The following is a 17,748-nucleotide window of genomic DNA, read 5'->3' on the forward strand; positions in this document are numbered from 1 at the left end:
CAAATCTAAAATGGTGTCCACTGACATACATTAAATAACCCCAATGACGTCACAGGGACCATCCCTCATGAAAAAAACGAGCGGGAAGAACACGTTGCATCAAAAAAATGACATCATATAAGCATTTGCATATACTAATCAAAAACCACTGTGTGCAAAAAACATTAAAGATATTAAAAACATGAAACATATCTACAGATCAACAATGTGAAAAAGAACAATCATCAAAGCTTAGTCTTTGTTGACTCAGAATATATGAAGAAACTGCGTTAAAAAATGGAATAAAACACCGATAAAGGAATGATGTGTAAATAAAAAAGTGTGTTAAATATGTGTGAAATATGTATGTACGCGTTTCAGGAGCCCCGCTCCCTTCCTCAGGACCGTGAAGAACCAAGAGACATCAACAATTGTCTCTTGGTTCTTCACGGTCCTGAGGAAGGGAGCGGGGCTCCTGAAACGCGTACATACATATTTCACACATATTTAACACACTTTTTTATTTACACATCATTCCTTTATCGGTGTTTTATTCCATTTTTTAACGCAGTTTCTTCATATATTCTGAGTCAACAAAGACTAAGCTTTGATGATTGTTCTTTTTCACATTGTTGATCTGTAGATATGTTTCATGTTTTTAATATCTTTAATGTTTTTTGCACACAGTGGTTTTTGATTAGTATATGCAAATGCTTATATGATGTCATTTTTTTGATGCAACGTGTTCTTCCCGCTCGTTTTTTTCATGAGGGATGGTCCCTGTGACGTCATTGGGGTTATTTAATGTATGTCAGTGGACACCATTTTAGATTTGATGTCTCTTGGTTCTTCACGGTCCTGAGGAAGGGAGCGGGGCTCCTGAAACGCATAGACCTATGCCAATAAAGATACGTTAATCTTACTGTTCCTGAAGTGATCTGTGGCGCGGCTTTATCACCTATCTCTACTGTTCTCTGTTAATTGACAGTCACAAAGACACAGGCACAAAGACCTTCAGTCAGCCCCTAGTTATATTAGGAACCCAATGGCTCCGAGTGATCACATTGTCTGAGCTGGATAACGGTTAGGGCTCATGCGCACGTTGCATAATTGCATGCATTTATTCTGCGTATTGCACTGCAGCGTAAATGCATGCGTCCTGCATCCCCTGGACAATCTATGTAGATTGTGCATGATACGTGCGCACGATGCTTTTATGAACACAGCGATTTGGCTGCTAAAATATTGACCCAAATCTGTGCGTTCATAAAATGAGCATGTCAATTATTCCGTGCGCTATGGATGCAGCTCCCACTCTGTCTCTGGTGGGGGCAGCAGCGATAGTGCATGAAATCGGCTTTTTTCTACAAAAAAACTGCATCCATTATGCAGTGTTTCTGCAGCGATTTGAAGCGCACATGTCTGATGTGCTCCTTGACATAATGCTATGTCATGAAATGTGAAGGGACTAAATTGAACCTAGCAGAAGATTCATGTTGCTTGAATCATGGTGAGCATTATTGTTTCCATGTATATTCAACTCTGAAATGATGCAATGTTTGTGGAAAGCAAACTCTAAAAAGCCAGCTGGGGACGATCTCGGATGACAAGCTTTAGAAACCAGTAACCTGTGGCTCCCCCCTGTCTGACCCCAGTGACAAACATGTCTCCTCACCATATACCGTGTTTCCCCGATAGTAAGACACCCCCGATAGTAAGATGTAGTGGCGGTTTTGGGGGGGTCGGCTAATGTAAGACGTACCCCGAAAGTAAGACATAGTAAAAATGTATTTATTTATTTATTTTCTTCTTTACAGTACAGTTACAGCGGCCGAGCGCTCAGCTGAGCGCCCTGACATGCTGGCGGCCGAGTGCTCAGCTGAGCGCCCTAACATGCCGGCGGCCGAGCGCTCAGCTGAGCGCCCTAACATGCCGGCGGCCGAGCGCTCAGCTGAGCGCCCTGACATGCCGCCGGCATGTGACAGCTCTCAGCTGAGCGCCCTGACTTGCCGGCGGCAAAGCGCTCAGCTGAGCGCCCTGACATGCCGGCGGCAGAGTGCTCAGCTGAGAGCTGTCACATGTCGGCGGCCGAGCGCTCAGCTGAACGCCCTGACATGCCGGCGGCTTAGCGCTCAGCTGAGAGCTGACAGATGCCGGCGGTCTGGCGCTCAGCTGAACGCCCTGACATGCCGGCGGCTGAGCGCTCAGCTGAGAGCTGACACATGCCGGCGGTCGGGCGCTCAGCTGAGCGCCCTGACATGCCGGCGGCTTAGCGCTCAGCTGAGAGCTGACACATGCCGGCGGTACATACATAGAGATATACCTACGATGGCTTTTCACTGAAGTACTGGACTACAAAAACACGGACAGGTGAAAAGCCCAATAGACTATAATGGTTATGTGTTGTCTTTGTGAAAATCATGGATAGAACACGTACAGTATATTAAAAAAAGAAGTCTATTTTAGGCATCATTGACTTAAAAATCTTATCTGACTGATCTGATTTTCTGTCAGTCCACCAATATTCCTGTCTGCCTTCTACAAAAAAAAATAAGGTGACCAGCTGTAATTTTGAGTAGGCAATTCAAATTGCCAAGAACCACATTTTAGATACCTCCCTAGCAACTTTTTAGGCTAGGCACTGCTAACTAGCAATACGTATAAATGTGTTTGTGTCAATTACCCCCAAACGGAATGAAGCAAATGTAAACAGGCACAAGCTGCAGTGACTGACATATATACATACAAGAAAATTGTGTCATCATACTGTGGGTGCCAACATATATGCAATTATTGACTATATGAATTTTGAACTGTATTACTGCTCTATGGACTTTATTTTATCTCTCATATCTCTATATATTTCATTTTCTCTCTGTCAAACAGACATAGTTAAATATTTATATACGTATGAAACTGAATAAATTCTTTTCATGTGACTAATGGAAATTTAAGCATGCCTTTTTTGGATCAATACGCCAATATTCAATTCTGTCTTAACATTCAGCGACGTGCCTTCAGTGTCACCATGCAAATTTTAGCAACCTCGGTAATTACCTGTTTTAGAGTCCACCGAAAAATATGGCTGTCCTTTCGTAATACTGTATACAACCCTTGCACTGCTTCCATAAGTAGGATCGTCTGCATCTGTTGCTGACACCTGGATAATAGAGGTACCTGACAAAAAGAGAAAACATTGACCTTTTTTAAATTAAGAGCTGAAAATCTAATTTAGACTCTTCAATAAAAATAAAAAAAAAAATCTTGCAAACTTTGCATAATGACAGCAACACTAACTGTGTAACCACCTGTCGGTGGAAGATTAATTGCCAGGCACATCTCCCTTTCCACTAATGTATCCTAACAATATAATGAAGAAAGCATTTTTAGAGATAAGCTACAGAAGGCTATTAATGCTTCTCTGTCCTCTTATATATTGGATTTACCATTCATAGGCAACATGATGACTGCTTTAACCACCTGTTCTCTAGACTACGGATGTCTTTCAATTCACTGCTATCTGTTTCTTTATGTGTTATGCATGTAAATATTGTGAATTATAATGAAGATTTCTTCCACCATTTCCAGCCAGGTATATTCGTAGTAAGTGGACAGAACTCCATGATGTAACTGTGCTGTTTTATGTATTTACTGTTGAATATTATAAATGCATATGTTGATATTTAAATGTTTTTAGAGAATAGGTCCAGGATGTAGCAGAGTTAAAAATATCTATCAGTTTACCAAATGCTGCCACCTAGCGATCATCTTAACCGGCGGTAGAGGGAGTCAGAAGAGATTTAAGATAAGATAGAGTTAATGTAGTGCAAAGGAGGAGTGACAAATGGCAGGGATTATGGTTGGGAGATGAATCTCCAGAGGAAAAGTCAATTAAAAAGTGGGTCTCAAGTCAGAGTACGTGTTCTCGGTGCCAGGGCCAGTCAGTGAACCCTAAGGTAACCTTTGGAAGTCCAGATCCTACGGCTCACCCTTGCGGGCTTAGAGACTGGTCCAGCTAGAGACGCCGTAGGGGCTGAGAAGTGGATGAAGGTGTGCAGTATTAGGGAGAAGGAAGTGCAGACCCCGGAGTATTCAGGTAAAATCACAGATAGTGGCGGACAGAACAAATAGTAGTAACCCACTTAGAGAGAAAAGAAGCCCATGTCTACAATAAAGGTATGAAGAATAAAAGTAAACAAAGAACTATGTCTTACTATCTAATGGCATCGATGACGGTCTGCAGGGTGATGGGCACCAGCCTGAAGCAGCTAGTAAGTGTCATGCACCCCGCCGAAAGCCACATCCGCACATGGAGTCTCCTTGGCGAAGGAGAAAGGCACCCATGCAGTCCGGGGAAGGCGCATTCGTTAATATTCCTAAAAGGTTTACTGTTGAAGGGAATCTGTCAACAGGTTTTTGCTCCACCATCTCAGAGCAGCATCATGTTGAGACAGAGACTTCCAGGGATGTGTCACTTACTGAACTGTTTGCTGTTATTTTGACAAAATCAATGTTTTCTCTGCTGCAGATCTAGCAGTTATACAGAGCTCATGAATATGCTGGACTAACTAGCAGCAGGTCACGTAGTATGATAATCTACTGCTGATTAACCAGTAATTTTATAAAAACTACACTAAGCAGCCCAGTAAGTGACACATGGCTGGAATGAGGATCTCTGCCCCTACGTTATGTTGCTCTCAGATTAGGTGGCAACAACTTGATGACAGATTCCCTTTAACACTGGCAAACATATATAGACCTGGACTATAGGCTGTGTGCATCCCAATCGTTCAATTCCCTCACCCTATATTCATAAGATCAACCATTTACATACATGATGGTATAATAACGGACTAATTGTTTCTCCCCCTATTTTTCCAGTATGCTTACTGGTTTTCAAATCTCCAAAGCTTTCTTCCAGCCTGTTAAAAAGGTTTATAATATTTAACAATGGCTATATACAGGCATGACCGAAAATGTTGGAACCCGTAAAATTGTTCCAGAAAATGAAGTGTTTCTCTCAAAACATTGTTGCAATTATACATTGCTCATTCAAACTCACCTGTGGCAAGTAACAGGTGTGGGCAATAAGAAAACCACACCTGACACTAGATGAAAAAAAGGAGAAGTTGACTCAATATTTGCATAGTGTCTGTGTGGGCCACACTAAGCATGGAGAATAGAAAGAGGAGAAAAGAGCGGTCTAAGGACTTGAGTACCAAAATTGTGTTAAAAATATCAACAATCTGAAGATACAAATCCATCTCCACACATCTTGATGCTGCTTTATCCACGGTGCGTAATAAAATCAAGAAGTTTAAAACCGATCTAATCTCCACAGAGGTGCATGGCAGAGAAAAAATCATGGAAGGTTGATACACAAGATAGTCCTGATGGTGGATAAGCAGCCATTATCAAGTTCCAAAGTAATTCAAGCTGTCCCGCAGGGTCAGGGTAGATCAGTGTCAGTGCAAACTATTTGTTGAAATTGAAATGAAATTACATGCTATGGCATGAGACCCAGGAAGACCCCCCTGCTGACACAGAGACACAAAACATCTAGACTGCAGTTAGCCAAAATGTAAATAAGCCAAAACCTTTCTGGGAAAGCATTTGATGGATAGATGAGACCAAAACAGAGCTTTTTGGGAAAGCACATTCGACTGTTTACTGAAACGGAATGACGCCTACAATGTAAAGAACACACTACCTATAGTCAAATATAGAGTATGGTGTAGGTTCAAAGATCTTTTGGGGTTGCTTTGCTGCCTCTGGCACTGGGTGGCTTAACTGTGTAAAAGGCATCATGAAATCTGAAGATTACCAAATGACCTTGGGTCTTCCAGCAGTACAATGACCCCAAATATATTTTAAGAAGCCCCCAGAAATGGATTGAAACAAAGCGCTGGAGAGTTCTGAAGTGGCAACAATGAGACCATATCTAAGTTTCATTGAACACTGCTGGAGAGATGTTAAAATTGCTGTTGGGAGATGGCACCCTTCAAAAATGAGAGACCTGGAGCAGTTTGCAAAAGAAGAGTGGTCCAACATTCCAGTTAAAAAGTGTAAGAAGTTTGTTGATGGTTATGGGAAGTGATTAATTGCAGTTATTTATTCCAAAACGTATGCAACCAAATATTAAGTTAAAGGTGCCAACAATTGTGCCCAACCTTTTTTGGAGTTTTGTGTGACATTAAGTCCAATTTGCCTTTTTTCCATTTTTTTTTGTGTTGTACTAATACACACAAAGGAGATAAACATATATAACAAAACATGCAATTGCAATTGTTTTCTGGAAGAAATACTTCATTTCTGAAGCAATATCAATGGTGGCAAAAGTTTTGGCCAGAACTGTAGTTGACATACATTTTTAAACTGTATATGTAGTTCTTGAAAGCAGCAAGAGTTTAAGGAAACCTGCTGGATAAAGGCAGCCATACTCATTGAACAGAAGTTGGTTATGGCTGTACCAACACTCAATCAAAGGCTGGCGCAGACATATATTAAAGGTTTACATTACCAATTTGCGGCATTAAATTATTCCAGATCGGTAAATATTTAGTGATTGGCGGTCTTTTTCAACAGGCAGACCACACTTAACAATTCATAAAAGTTCCTTCAGTTTGCATACGTTGCCAATGTCCTTGACAAGATGAGTATTGTATACATAGGACGATGTGCTGTTGTGCAGCACAAAGGATATTTTTATCTGATGAATGAGAGTTTTGCTTGGTCATCGGGTGATTGGCTGCTTTTTTACACTACAAGATTATTTGAAACTTAGAGTCTCTAACAATGCTCATTCACAATTATTTTTCAGTGTAAATGCACCTTTACTAGCCATTAGCCAACAAGCCATCCATATTAAAATGAGACTGGCAAAAGGAAGAAGAGCATTCTAGGAACTCTCTTTCACAGAAGGATCTTTTATAGATTAATGCTTATTAGTAGAAAGGATTATACATGGCCCAACTCTTACTAGACTATGATGAAAATGATTATTACTAGATTTTACTTGACAAATGATTGTTTGGTTGACGTTATCTGTTCTGACCACCCTAAGGCCCTATGCGCACTTACCGTTTTTTGCCGCGGATTTCCTGTGGTTTTGCTGCATGTTTCGCTGCAGAAAATGTTCATAACATCTCTGCAGTGATTCACTAGCAAAACCTATGGGGAAAAAAAAATCCTGTGCGCACTAGGCGGAATTTGACAGCTGCATGTTTTGCTTTGCTTTGTCAATTCTTTTCCGCACGTCGCTGCGGGATTTCACTCCATTGACTCCAATGTAATCGTGAAATCCCGCAGGGAATAACGCAGGCAGAAAATTCTGTGCGGTTCATTGCGTTTTCCTGTGTTATTCCCTGCGGTATTTCGCGGTTTACCTGCGGTAATGTACATCGCTTGCCTACGGTTTTGCAGGGAAGTGATGTCATTATGACAGGAAGAGGAAGCGGAGCAGAGAGTAAACACACAGAGATCACAGATACACACAGACATCACCGACACAGACATATACATATAGAACACACATAGAAAGCAAACGGAAATATAGAAAACAAAACACATGGGCTCCGCTGTATATCTACAGTCCAGCCGAGGTAAACACACAGCAATGGCCCGGTATTCTCAGGCTGGGGAGGGTGAGGGGCAGGGTTAATGTCCCCCGCCTCCCTCCCACCTCCCGCAGCCGAGAATATCAGCCGCAGCTGCCCTGGGACTGTCGCATCCATTATGCGGCAGTACCGGAGTGTCCCCGGCTCTTCCTGCTGCCGTGATGCAGTGGCAGTCAGGGTAATACAAGGAGTTAATGGCGGCGGATCGCCGCCACTAAGTCCAGGCTTGATCATGGCAGCGTCTATGAGACAGCTGACATGATCAACCCGTAAGTAAAGTGAAAAAACACACACACCGAAAAATCCTTTATTTAAAAAAAACACAAATAAGCCTCGTTCACCCTTTTATTAACCCCTCCCGAAACAAAGCTCCAGCGTAATCCACAGGTCCTGCGCTACTTACATCCAGCCGCGACTGACACAGCGCTGAATGAATGCAGCCTCGCAGCGAGACAGCAGAGGTAACCACAGGGCATTTCCCACGGCCGGTAATGTGAACTCACTACCGACCGTGAGAAATGCAGCGATCTGTCCTCTATCTATCTATCTATCCCTCTATCTATCTATCCCTCTATCTATTCTTCTATCTGTCTATTTATCTATCTATCTACTATCTATCTCAGAAGGAAATTATTATTATTTTTTTTTTCTTCAATGTGCTTTATTGCATTAAATGCAATAAAGCACATGTACCAACCCGCACACGGAAAAACTGCGGCAATACCGCAGACAATACCGTGGTAAACCACAGCAAACCGCATGCGGTTTTCGGGTGCGGTTTGCCGCGTTTTTTTTACCGTGGGTGCGGTAATCTTTCAATGCCTGCGGAATTTTCTTGAGAAAATTCAATTTTCCAGTGCGCACATAGCCTTAGGCTGGTTTCAGATGTCCGTGCTGTGTTTAATCAGGTACAAGCCACACGCATGGTTATGGTCATACATGTGTCATATGTGTGATATCTGTCTTTACACATGCGTGACACGTACCAGAGAAAAACACGGGTTTTTCAAAGAAAAAGATTTTCTATACTCACCTGTATCCAGAGCTGTTTTGTTCGGCTCTGCTGTCTCCTGCTTCTAACCGCCGGTCATTATATTCATTGATTATTCACTGCACTGAGGAGCTGGAAGCCAGAACATCAAGATAACAGCGCTGGACACACCGTCGCCGAGGATAGCATCGCGGGGGTAGGTGAGTATTCAGCAAGCAGTGTGTGTGCAGTGGCGTCAAAGAGGTCACTGGAGTTCCCAATTAACTCTGATGACATCTTGATGACACCACCACGACACCCGCGCTACAGTGGGTGTCACCACAGTGACTTCACGGGTTCATCAGAGTTCATTGGGAACTCCAATGACCTCCTGGACGTCATTGCACACACACTGCTTGCTGGATACTCACTTGTCATTGGCAATGTTGTCCCCGTGATGCTGTCCTTGGCGGTGCTGTACCCAGCGCTGTCCCTGCGATGCTCCGGCTTCCAGCTCCTCAGTGCAGTGAATAATATATAAGTATAATGAGCGGGGGTCAGAAGCAAGATGCAGCAGAGCAAAAGTAAACAGCGAGGAAACAGGTAAACATAGAAAATCATTTTATTTTAGAAACTTGTGTTTTCACACTGATGTCATATGGATCACATCAGTGTGCTATCCTTGTGACACCCGTGCTGCTGGAGAAAAAAATGGACATGTCTCAGTGTGTGCGTGAGGGTCCACAAGGGGTCACATGGTCAGTGTGAAAACACGGCTGTGTGAGTAACAGCATAGAATAACATGGGTACGTGTGGCATCCATGTTAAAAATGGATGTCACATGTACCTGAAACATGGACGTCTGTTACCGACCTTAGACTAATGTGTATGGCTACCTTATGAGAGCTCTGGCTCCACAAGCAATAAAAGTCATCATGAGACCTACTATATGTAACACATGATGCTGGGGTTGGACCATAAATTTTGCCCCTGGATTTGACATAAGAAAAGCCGCAAAGATCCAACATAAAATAAACAATTTAACCATTGCTTTGGAACCAATCCCTTAACTTGAAGGCCTATTTTATGGGCTGATACTAAAATAACCTATCACATCTAATGGATGATATGTGCTTTAAGTGAAATAATAACAGCAAAGTTTATAAGGCAATTAAAAATGGACATCACATGTTCTTTATAGCTGTAGGTTGGCTTACAATCTGAACAATTATCCTATTCTGACCTTGTATGATACACTTATCAACTCTGTAACTGCTGACTCGGTATACAACCATTGAGATTCTCAAAAGCACCAATATTCTCTAATCTCTACGTATACATGAAGTGGAAAAAGAAACATTTAATAGGAAAATAATGGTGCAGTAAATTTCAGCAAAAATGTCGTTTTTAGGAGCCTACTTGTGTTTATCTTGGAATAAAACATTTTTATTATGTTACATTATTCGGGGAAAAAAATCCTGTGATATCAATAAAGAAAAATATTTGCTTTAAAGTGAATGCTGCTATATGAAGATAATGATATGCATCAGGTTAACCTGCTAGAAGACAAAGGAACGCCATGGTGGTCTAATCCCTTGTGCTGTCAGATGTATTACCATTGCAGTAGTAATTACCACAATGTACCATTATGCAGCTGTCTGTGGTGTGATTATTGTACTCTCTATGAAATAGATGTGTTTTAGCCTTGCAAACTGCCTCACCACGCATTTACTTTATGTGATATAGCTAATGCATCTCCATTCGGCTCTGTCTGTTAATATCTCACATAAACTAAAGGCGTACAATTAATTACAGAATTCTAAGAAATGAGAAAACATATAACAGGCATGGAATAGAAAATGTACTTACCCACTGGTGACATCTCTGGTACAGAAGCTGTGTAGGGTCCATCAAGGAACCTTGGCTCATTGTCATTTATGTCTTGGATTTTAATAATAAATTCCGAATCTGGTTCCATGGGTCTCTCAGTCTTTCTATCCAGAGCTTGGGCCCTGAGTGTATACTGAGCTCGTTCTTCTCTATCCAGTCTTTGTATGGCATGGATGTCACCTGTTGAATCATCAATAGTGAACATGGTTCCTGCTCCATCACCAGTTAGTATGTATTTTATTGAGCCATCTCCTCCATCCATATCTGAATGAAGCTATAAAATGAAATAAAAAAATTACAAAAAATGCATTCAACAATTTCGATGCTGTTGCATTAAGTCCATCGCCTAACGGTGTACACACAGTTGAGTTGTATAGTGGTACAGATGTTGGAATGCCTTACACCTGTGTTTCCCAACTCCAGTCCTTAAGAGCTGCCAACAGGGTGTGTTTTCAGGATTTCCTTCAGGATATTGGAATTATCACCTGTGCCGGTGATTAAATGATCACATGTACAATACTAAGGAAATCCTGAAAACATGCACTGTTGGTAGCTTTTGAGGACTCAACTTGGGAAACACTGCCTTACACTAAAAGGGATTTCAAAAAATTATGTTACGCATGATCCTAAAACAAATAGCTGTGGATGAGACCCATTCTTAACTTCTAGAGGCCTCTTTTCCAATTGTCCTCCCCTCCTCAGTTGTCGAGGTAGTATTCTCTGAGATACATTAATATAATGTATCACAGTATCATAACATGATGTAGGTAAGTGCTGCTGTTTAACTGTCATAGGACTGCGTAAACTGGATACATTGGTGAAGCAGTGAGTAGAGCCACATTTTTTCAGGTATTCTACCACTGGATGTAAAATTAAATATTCACATTCATTGATAATAAGCTAAAATTTATAATCCCCTCATTTGGCTTGGATTGCATACAACTTGAAAAGAAACATGGCAGCTAAGATACTTTGTAATTTCCTGCTGAGAATGGGTCTCTTTAGATGGATCCACCGGTGGCAGGATCCAACTGGTGATCAATGCAATTTTACCGATTGAGGTAATTTAATAGCCCATTTACAAAGGCAGATGAAAGTAAGCGATGCGCACTGTGTGATCTGTAGTAGTTTGCTGAGTGTGCGTAGTTTGCCATGGCAGTGTGAGTCCTCTTTACACAGGATGATATGATCATTTGCACTGTGTAAAAGATCACGTCATCTGATGAATGAACATTTTGCCTCTTCATTGGGTGATGACAGCAACAATTTCATGATTATCTTTCAGTATACATATAGCTTAAGGGAGAGTTTTTGAATTGCCATAAAAATGTAATTTTAACCTGATCTTCTAAATATGGCATTGTTTTATTTCCTCTCCTTCTTTGTTCCTTAGATATGGCCCCCTCTTTTTTGTAAATATATTGAGTAATGTTAGCCAATGGGGTGTGCTCCTTAATGCTCATCTGTAAGGCGGGCTTTACACGTTGCGACATCGGTAACGATATATCGTCGGGGTCACGTCGTTAGTGGCGCACATCCGGCGCCGTTATTGACATCGCAGCATGTAAACCCTAGGAGCGACGATCACCAATTGCAAAAACGTCAAAAATTGTTGATCGGTGACACGTCGCTCCTTTTCATAATATCACTGCTGCTGCCGGTACGATGTTGTTCCTCGTTCCTGCAGCATCACACATTGCTGTGTGTGAAGCCGCAGGAACGACAAACATCTCCTTACCTGCGTCCCGCCACAGCAATGCGGAAGGAAGAAGGTGGGCGGGGTGTTATGTCCCACTCATCTCCGTCCCTCCGCTTCTATTGGCTGGCCGCTTAGTGACGCTGCTGTGACGCTGAACGCACCTCCCCCTTGAAGGAGGGATTGTTCGGCAGCGACGTCGCCGACCAGGTATGTGCGTGTGAAGCTGCTGTAGCGATAATGTTCGCTATGGCAGCAATCACCACATATCGCATGTGTGACGTGGGCAGGTGCTATCGCGCTCGACATTGCTAGCAATTGCTAGCGATGTCGCAGCGTGTATAGCCCGCCTAAGTGTCTTTGTAAGGATCATGCCCCCTTGATTACCAAGATCCTTTCAGGGTAGAGGGGTCAATATTTCATTAAAGGAGGGGCCATAGGTCCAAATATAAACAACAATAACATAGCAAAATAAAATATAGTACATATTTATGGCAAATGCCAGGATTGGCATTAAGAATAAAAGCAACATTAGTATTTTTGTTCCATGTTTCATCAACAATGTATTCTAGACATACTCCCACTTAAAAAGCAAGGAAGGAATTTGGCTCATTGCATGAATTTTGCGAACACAATTATTGCAAAATATGCCTTGGCCATGATTAAACAGATAAACAAATAAAGTGAATGGATTTTTGCTAGAAACACAAAAATAAAAAATTCCTATAATATATTATCATGTATTAAAAAATAAGTAATTAGTAAAAAAATATATATAAATTACATACTGAAAATCCCATTAATCAAACATAATAATATAGGCACTTAAATGTGGAAAAAAAAGAACATTAGCCATGACCAGCTTGAACTTTTTAACACGCAGCATATTTAATTAGCTATCTCAGTGCATGTGTTTTTTTTAATGTACACAGAAATAAATGGAATATATGCTTTTAAGACATGCGTTCACATATCTATGAGGGTCACAGTTCCACAAACACTCCAGGAAGCAGTGATACAATGTGTTCTGCTTAATACAGGGCCAGAGGGGGCAGTGAAAGACTGCAGTACGTGATGTTTTTTGGATCCCTCTGCTATCTGATCACAGCTTTACACGCTTGGGAAAAGTATATTCTTTTTTATAATTCTGGAGCTGTGCCGAAATAAAATATATATATATATATATATATATATATATATATATATATATATATTTTGCTACATTAGGTCCTGCATCCGGGCCTTGTGTGTGCATTAAGCACTGCGAAAAATGGGGTTTTGAAATTCCGAGACAAGTAGAATGTCTTCTCGGTTGACCACTGCCAGATAGATGTTTTTCTGGTTACTACTTTTCCCTGCAGGGAACAGCTAAATGGCAGGCCATCTTTAAATGAAAAAAAAGCTCTCTTTGGGAGATAACTCATTTAACTGCATAAAAAAAAGAGATACAACTATAAAACTGTGTTCTTGCTAACATTTCCTTGGCTCAATTTTAAAGGGGTTATCCACGACTAGGACAACCCCTTCTGATTCCACATGTTTCCCCCAGGTAAACTAATACAGTCTATACCAGGGGTCTCAAACTCAGCTGGGTGTATGGGCCGCACACAGAAAAAAAATAATTTGAGGGGCCGCATTCTTTTCAGGACAAAGTGACATTGGTAGTGGTACAATATATATATATATAACGCACACATTTTTTTTGTAAGTAATACAGTTTTATTTACAATAAGCACTGCATAGTAATTTTGGCCAACATCTTGTAGTAATGTGCCCCATCCTGTTCCCCATTCTGTAAAAATGTGCGCATCCTTGCCCTCTTGTAGCAATGTGCCCCATGCAGGTCCCCTTCTTATAATAATGTGCCCCCATGCAGGTCCCCTTCTTGTGGTAATGTGCCCCATATGCAGGTCCCCTTCCTATAGTAATGTGCTTCATGCAGGTCCCTTTCTTGTATTAATGTGCCCCATGCATGTCTTCTTGTAGTAATCACACACACACACACACACACACACACACACAAACCCTGTGCAGCCTCAGCTAACACACACACACACACCCTGTGCAGCCTCAACACACACACACACACACACACACACACACACACACACACACACCCTGTGCAGCCTCAGCTAACAGACACACACACACCCTGTGCAGCCTCAGCTAACAGACACACACACACACACACAAACCCTGTGCAGCCTCAGCTAACACACACAAACCCTGTGCAGCCTCAGCTAACACACACAAACCCTGTGCAGCCTCAGCTAACACACACAAACCCTGTGCAGCCTCAGCTAACAGACACAGACACACACACACACCCTGTGCAGCCTCAGCTAACACACACACACACACACACACACCCTGTGCAGCCTCAGCTAACAGACACACACAAAAACCCTGTGCAGCCTCAGCTAACACACACACACACACAAACCCTGTGCAGCCTCAACACACACACACACACCCTGTGCAGCCTCAGCTAACAGACACACACACACAAACCCTGTGCAGCCTCAGCTAACAGACACACACACCCTGTGCAGCCTCAGCTAACAGACACACACACACCCTGTGCAGCCTCAGCTAACAGACACACACACAAACCCTGTGCAGCCTCAGCTAACACACACACACACACACACACCCTGTGCAGCCTCAGCTAACAGACACACACAAAAACCCTGTGCAGCCTCAGCTAACACACACACACACACACAAACCCTGTGCAGCCTCAACACACACACACACCCTGTGCAGCCTCAGCTAACAGACACACACACACACAAACCCTGTGCAGCCTCAGCTAACAGACACACACACCCTGTGCAGCCTCAGCTAACAGACACACACACACAAACCCTGTGCAGCCTCAGCTAACAGACACACACACACCCTGTGCAGCCTCAACACACACACACACCCTGTGCAGCCTCAGCTAACAGACACAGACACACACACACACCCTGTGCAGCCTCAGCCAGCAGCAGAAACACACACACACACACACACACACACACACACCCTTGTCAGCCTCAGCTGACACACACACACACCCTGTGCAGCCTCAGCCAGCAGCAGAAACACACACACCCTGTGCAGCCTCAGCTAACAGACACACACACACCCTGTGCAGCCTCAACACACACACACACCCTGTGCAGCCTCAGCTAACACACACACACACACACACACACCCTGTGCAGCCTCAGCCAGCAGCAGAAACACACACACACACACACACACACACACACACCCTTGTCAGCCTCAGCTGACACACACACACACCCTGTGCAGCCTCAGCCAGCAGCAGAAACACACACACCCTGTGCAGCCTCAGCGGACACACACACACACACACACACCCTGTGCAGCCTCAGCCAGCAGCGGAAACACACACACTCACACACACACACACACACCCCCTGTGCAGCCTCAGCTGACACACACACACACACACACCCTGTGCAGGCTCAGCCAGCGGCAGAAACACACAAAAACATTCTGCTCACCTATCCTCCGTCAGCTCAGCAGCACGCAGGCATGTGGACCCGAACACAGCTCCTGCCTGTCACTGCTGAACTTTCTGCCGGCGTGTGCAGAGCACTCAGAGCAGTTCTCACTGCACAACAGCCACGGGCCAATCACAGGTAAGCATCTGAGGTCATATGGAGCAGGTGCTTGCCTCTGATTGGCAGGCGGCTGTTATTGTGTTCTGCAGCGAGAACTTTACTGTGCCCGGCAAAGGCAAAACTGTAAACTGAAATAGATAGCTGGAGGCTACGGCCTCTTGCACTGGTCACCATCTTTACCGGGTCCACGGGCCAGTGGGCCGCAAGAAGCCACCTGAAGGGCCGCATGCGGCCCGCGGGCCACGTGTTTGAGACCCATGGTCTATACGTACCTCCTTTACTGGTGCTGGTCCAGTGGTGCCGTGGTTCGCAGTGCTGGGCCTCATGTGGAGTTGTGACGTTACGCGAGCCCCAAGTTCAATCAGGGCCAACGTCCTTCTCCCTACCTTTGGACCAAACAAACAATCACCAGGAAGTGAATGCAGCCCCAGTGTTGGTCCAAAGGTGGAGAGAAGGACACGGCGCTTGTGAGATGTCACAACCACTGGAACCGCGCCTGCCACAGAGGTGAGTATAGTCATTATTATTTTACCTGAGGAAGCATGTGGAATCTGAAGGGGTTACCCTAGTTGTGTACAGTTCCTTTAAGATAAGAGGTGTAAGATGGTCACCTTTGAAAAAACATGCTTTTCCAAAACTCTGTTGGAAGACGTTTATGCTATATGTGTCTATATGAGGCCACGCAATGGTTATGATATAAATTCCAGACTGTCATAGATTTTGATAGTATGTTGCAATAAGTTTGTTTAATGAGAAATTGTTGACCACGAGAAAATCACCGGTCTTGATGACAGGGTGTTCTTGAGTCAGGCACTCCTGATGGTCTGACGAGTGGCGTTACTGGAGTAACATTTCTGTAGTAAGGAATGCCGCAGTTCGTCATGAATTAGAAGAGCCATAGTGTCTCGTTACACTCATAATCCACCCAGTTCAGATTATTTTCACATACCTGGAAGAAACTGGCAAACCTCAAAACTAACTTTTGTGTAACTTCAAGGTACTCCCCGATTTTGTGACTTTTCAAAGCAATTTGCAACGGAATTCTGCCAAAATTGCTATGCTGAATCAAGGTCATAGTTTTTTACAAAAGTTGGGGAGCAATAGGTGTGAACACATCTGTGCAGTTCCTAAATAGATTTTGTACAAATATGTAGAAATATACTTTTCCACTACTAAAGAACCAAATAGTGACTTATTTAAAAATCTAGAAACATTCTTACTATAGAATCTATCCAGAACACATCATGAACGCCATTGCACTTGAACAAAGCAGCAGGTGCAGTAGTATTGGCTTTTCTAGTAAACGTCTCCTCTGTCACTTCTTTCGGCTGGCATTTTGAGTAGTCACTTGAAATTGCCCAGAGAACAATGCTTCCTTCTGTGGTGTGTGGCTTATTAAGTGAAGGTTTTAATTAGCGTGTTGTAATGATTAAGATCCGATTCTAAACAACTCACTAAGAAATACAAAGCTGAATTTTTTTCATTAATTTATGCACTCAGGAAAAAAAAATCTCCTTTCACAAAGTAAACCAACAAATTAATCCTTCTCTGCTGGAAACATCTTCATTATTACAAGAGGAACTACACTGACATTTCACTAGTTTGAAATTACCATGTTTGTAATTAGCAACTGTCATATACAAATAGCCTGAAACTATAGCCACTGCTGCATACCTTAACACATTGCGGGGTCTCTGAAGAAGACACTATAACTGCATCATTATATTTAGGAATCGCTGTGTATATGATGCACTAAAAATGCTTCTGTATATGAAATTAAAGCAAATATTCATCAGAGATCAGGGGTATAACAATCGTGGTCGCAGAGAGTGTGACCGGGCCCCTTCTGGAGGGGGGCCCACCAATGCCGACACCTATTTCAGCTGGATGTGCAGCAGAGGATGCACATTAAGCTGAAATATTTTGCGGTGCAGAAACCTAATGAGTCCCTGTGCCACA

The 17,748-nt window shown here is 42.9% G+C and overlaps 1 protein-coding gene across 1 annotated transcript in view; it reads right to left on the bottom strand.

Moving 5' to 3' along the window:
- Window positions 1-17,748, bottom strand: part of CDH20 (cadherin 20) — a 759,598-nt gene that overhangs the window by 83,629 nt on the left and 658,221 nt on the right. Inside the window, exons 5-6 of the mRNA XM_075314847.1 lie at window positions 10,435-10,729; window positions 3,037-3,156 (exon numbers count right to left, since the gene is read on the bottom strand). Of these exons, the coding sequence (XP_075170962.1) occupies window positions 3,037-3,156; window positions 10,435-10,729 (415 nt within the window). The remainder of the gene's footprint in view (window positions 1-3,036; window positions 3,157-10,434; window positions 10,730-17,748) is intronic.

The sequence above is a fragment of the Anomaloglossus baeobatrachus genome, chromosome 6 (assembly GCF_048569485.1).
Source record: "Anomaloglossus baeobatrachus isolate aAnoBae1 chromosome 6, aAnoBae1.hap1, whole genome shotgun sequence".
Taxonomy (NCBI): domain Eukaryota; kingdom Metazoa; phylum Chordata; class Amphibia; order Anura; family Aromobatidae; genus Anomaloglossus; species Anomaloglossus baeobatrachus.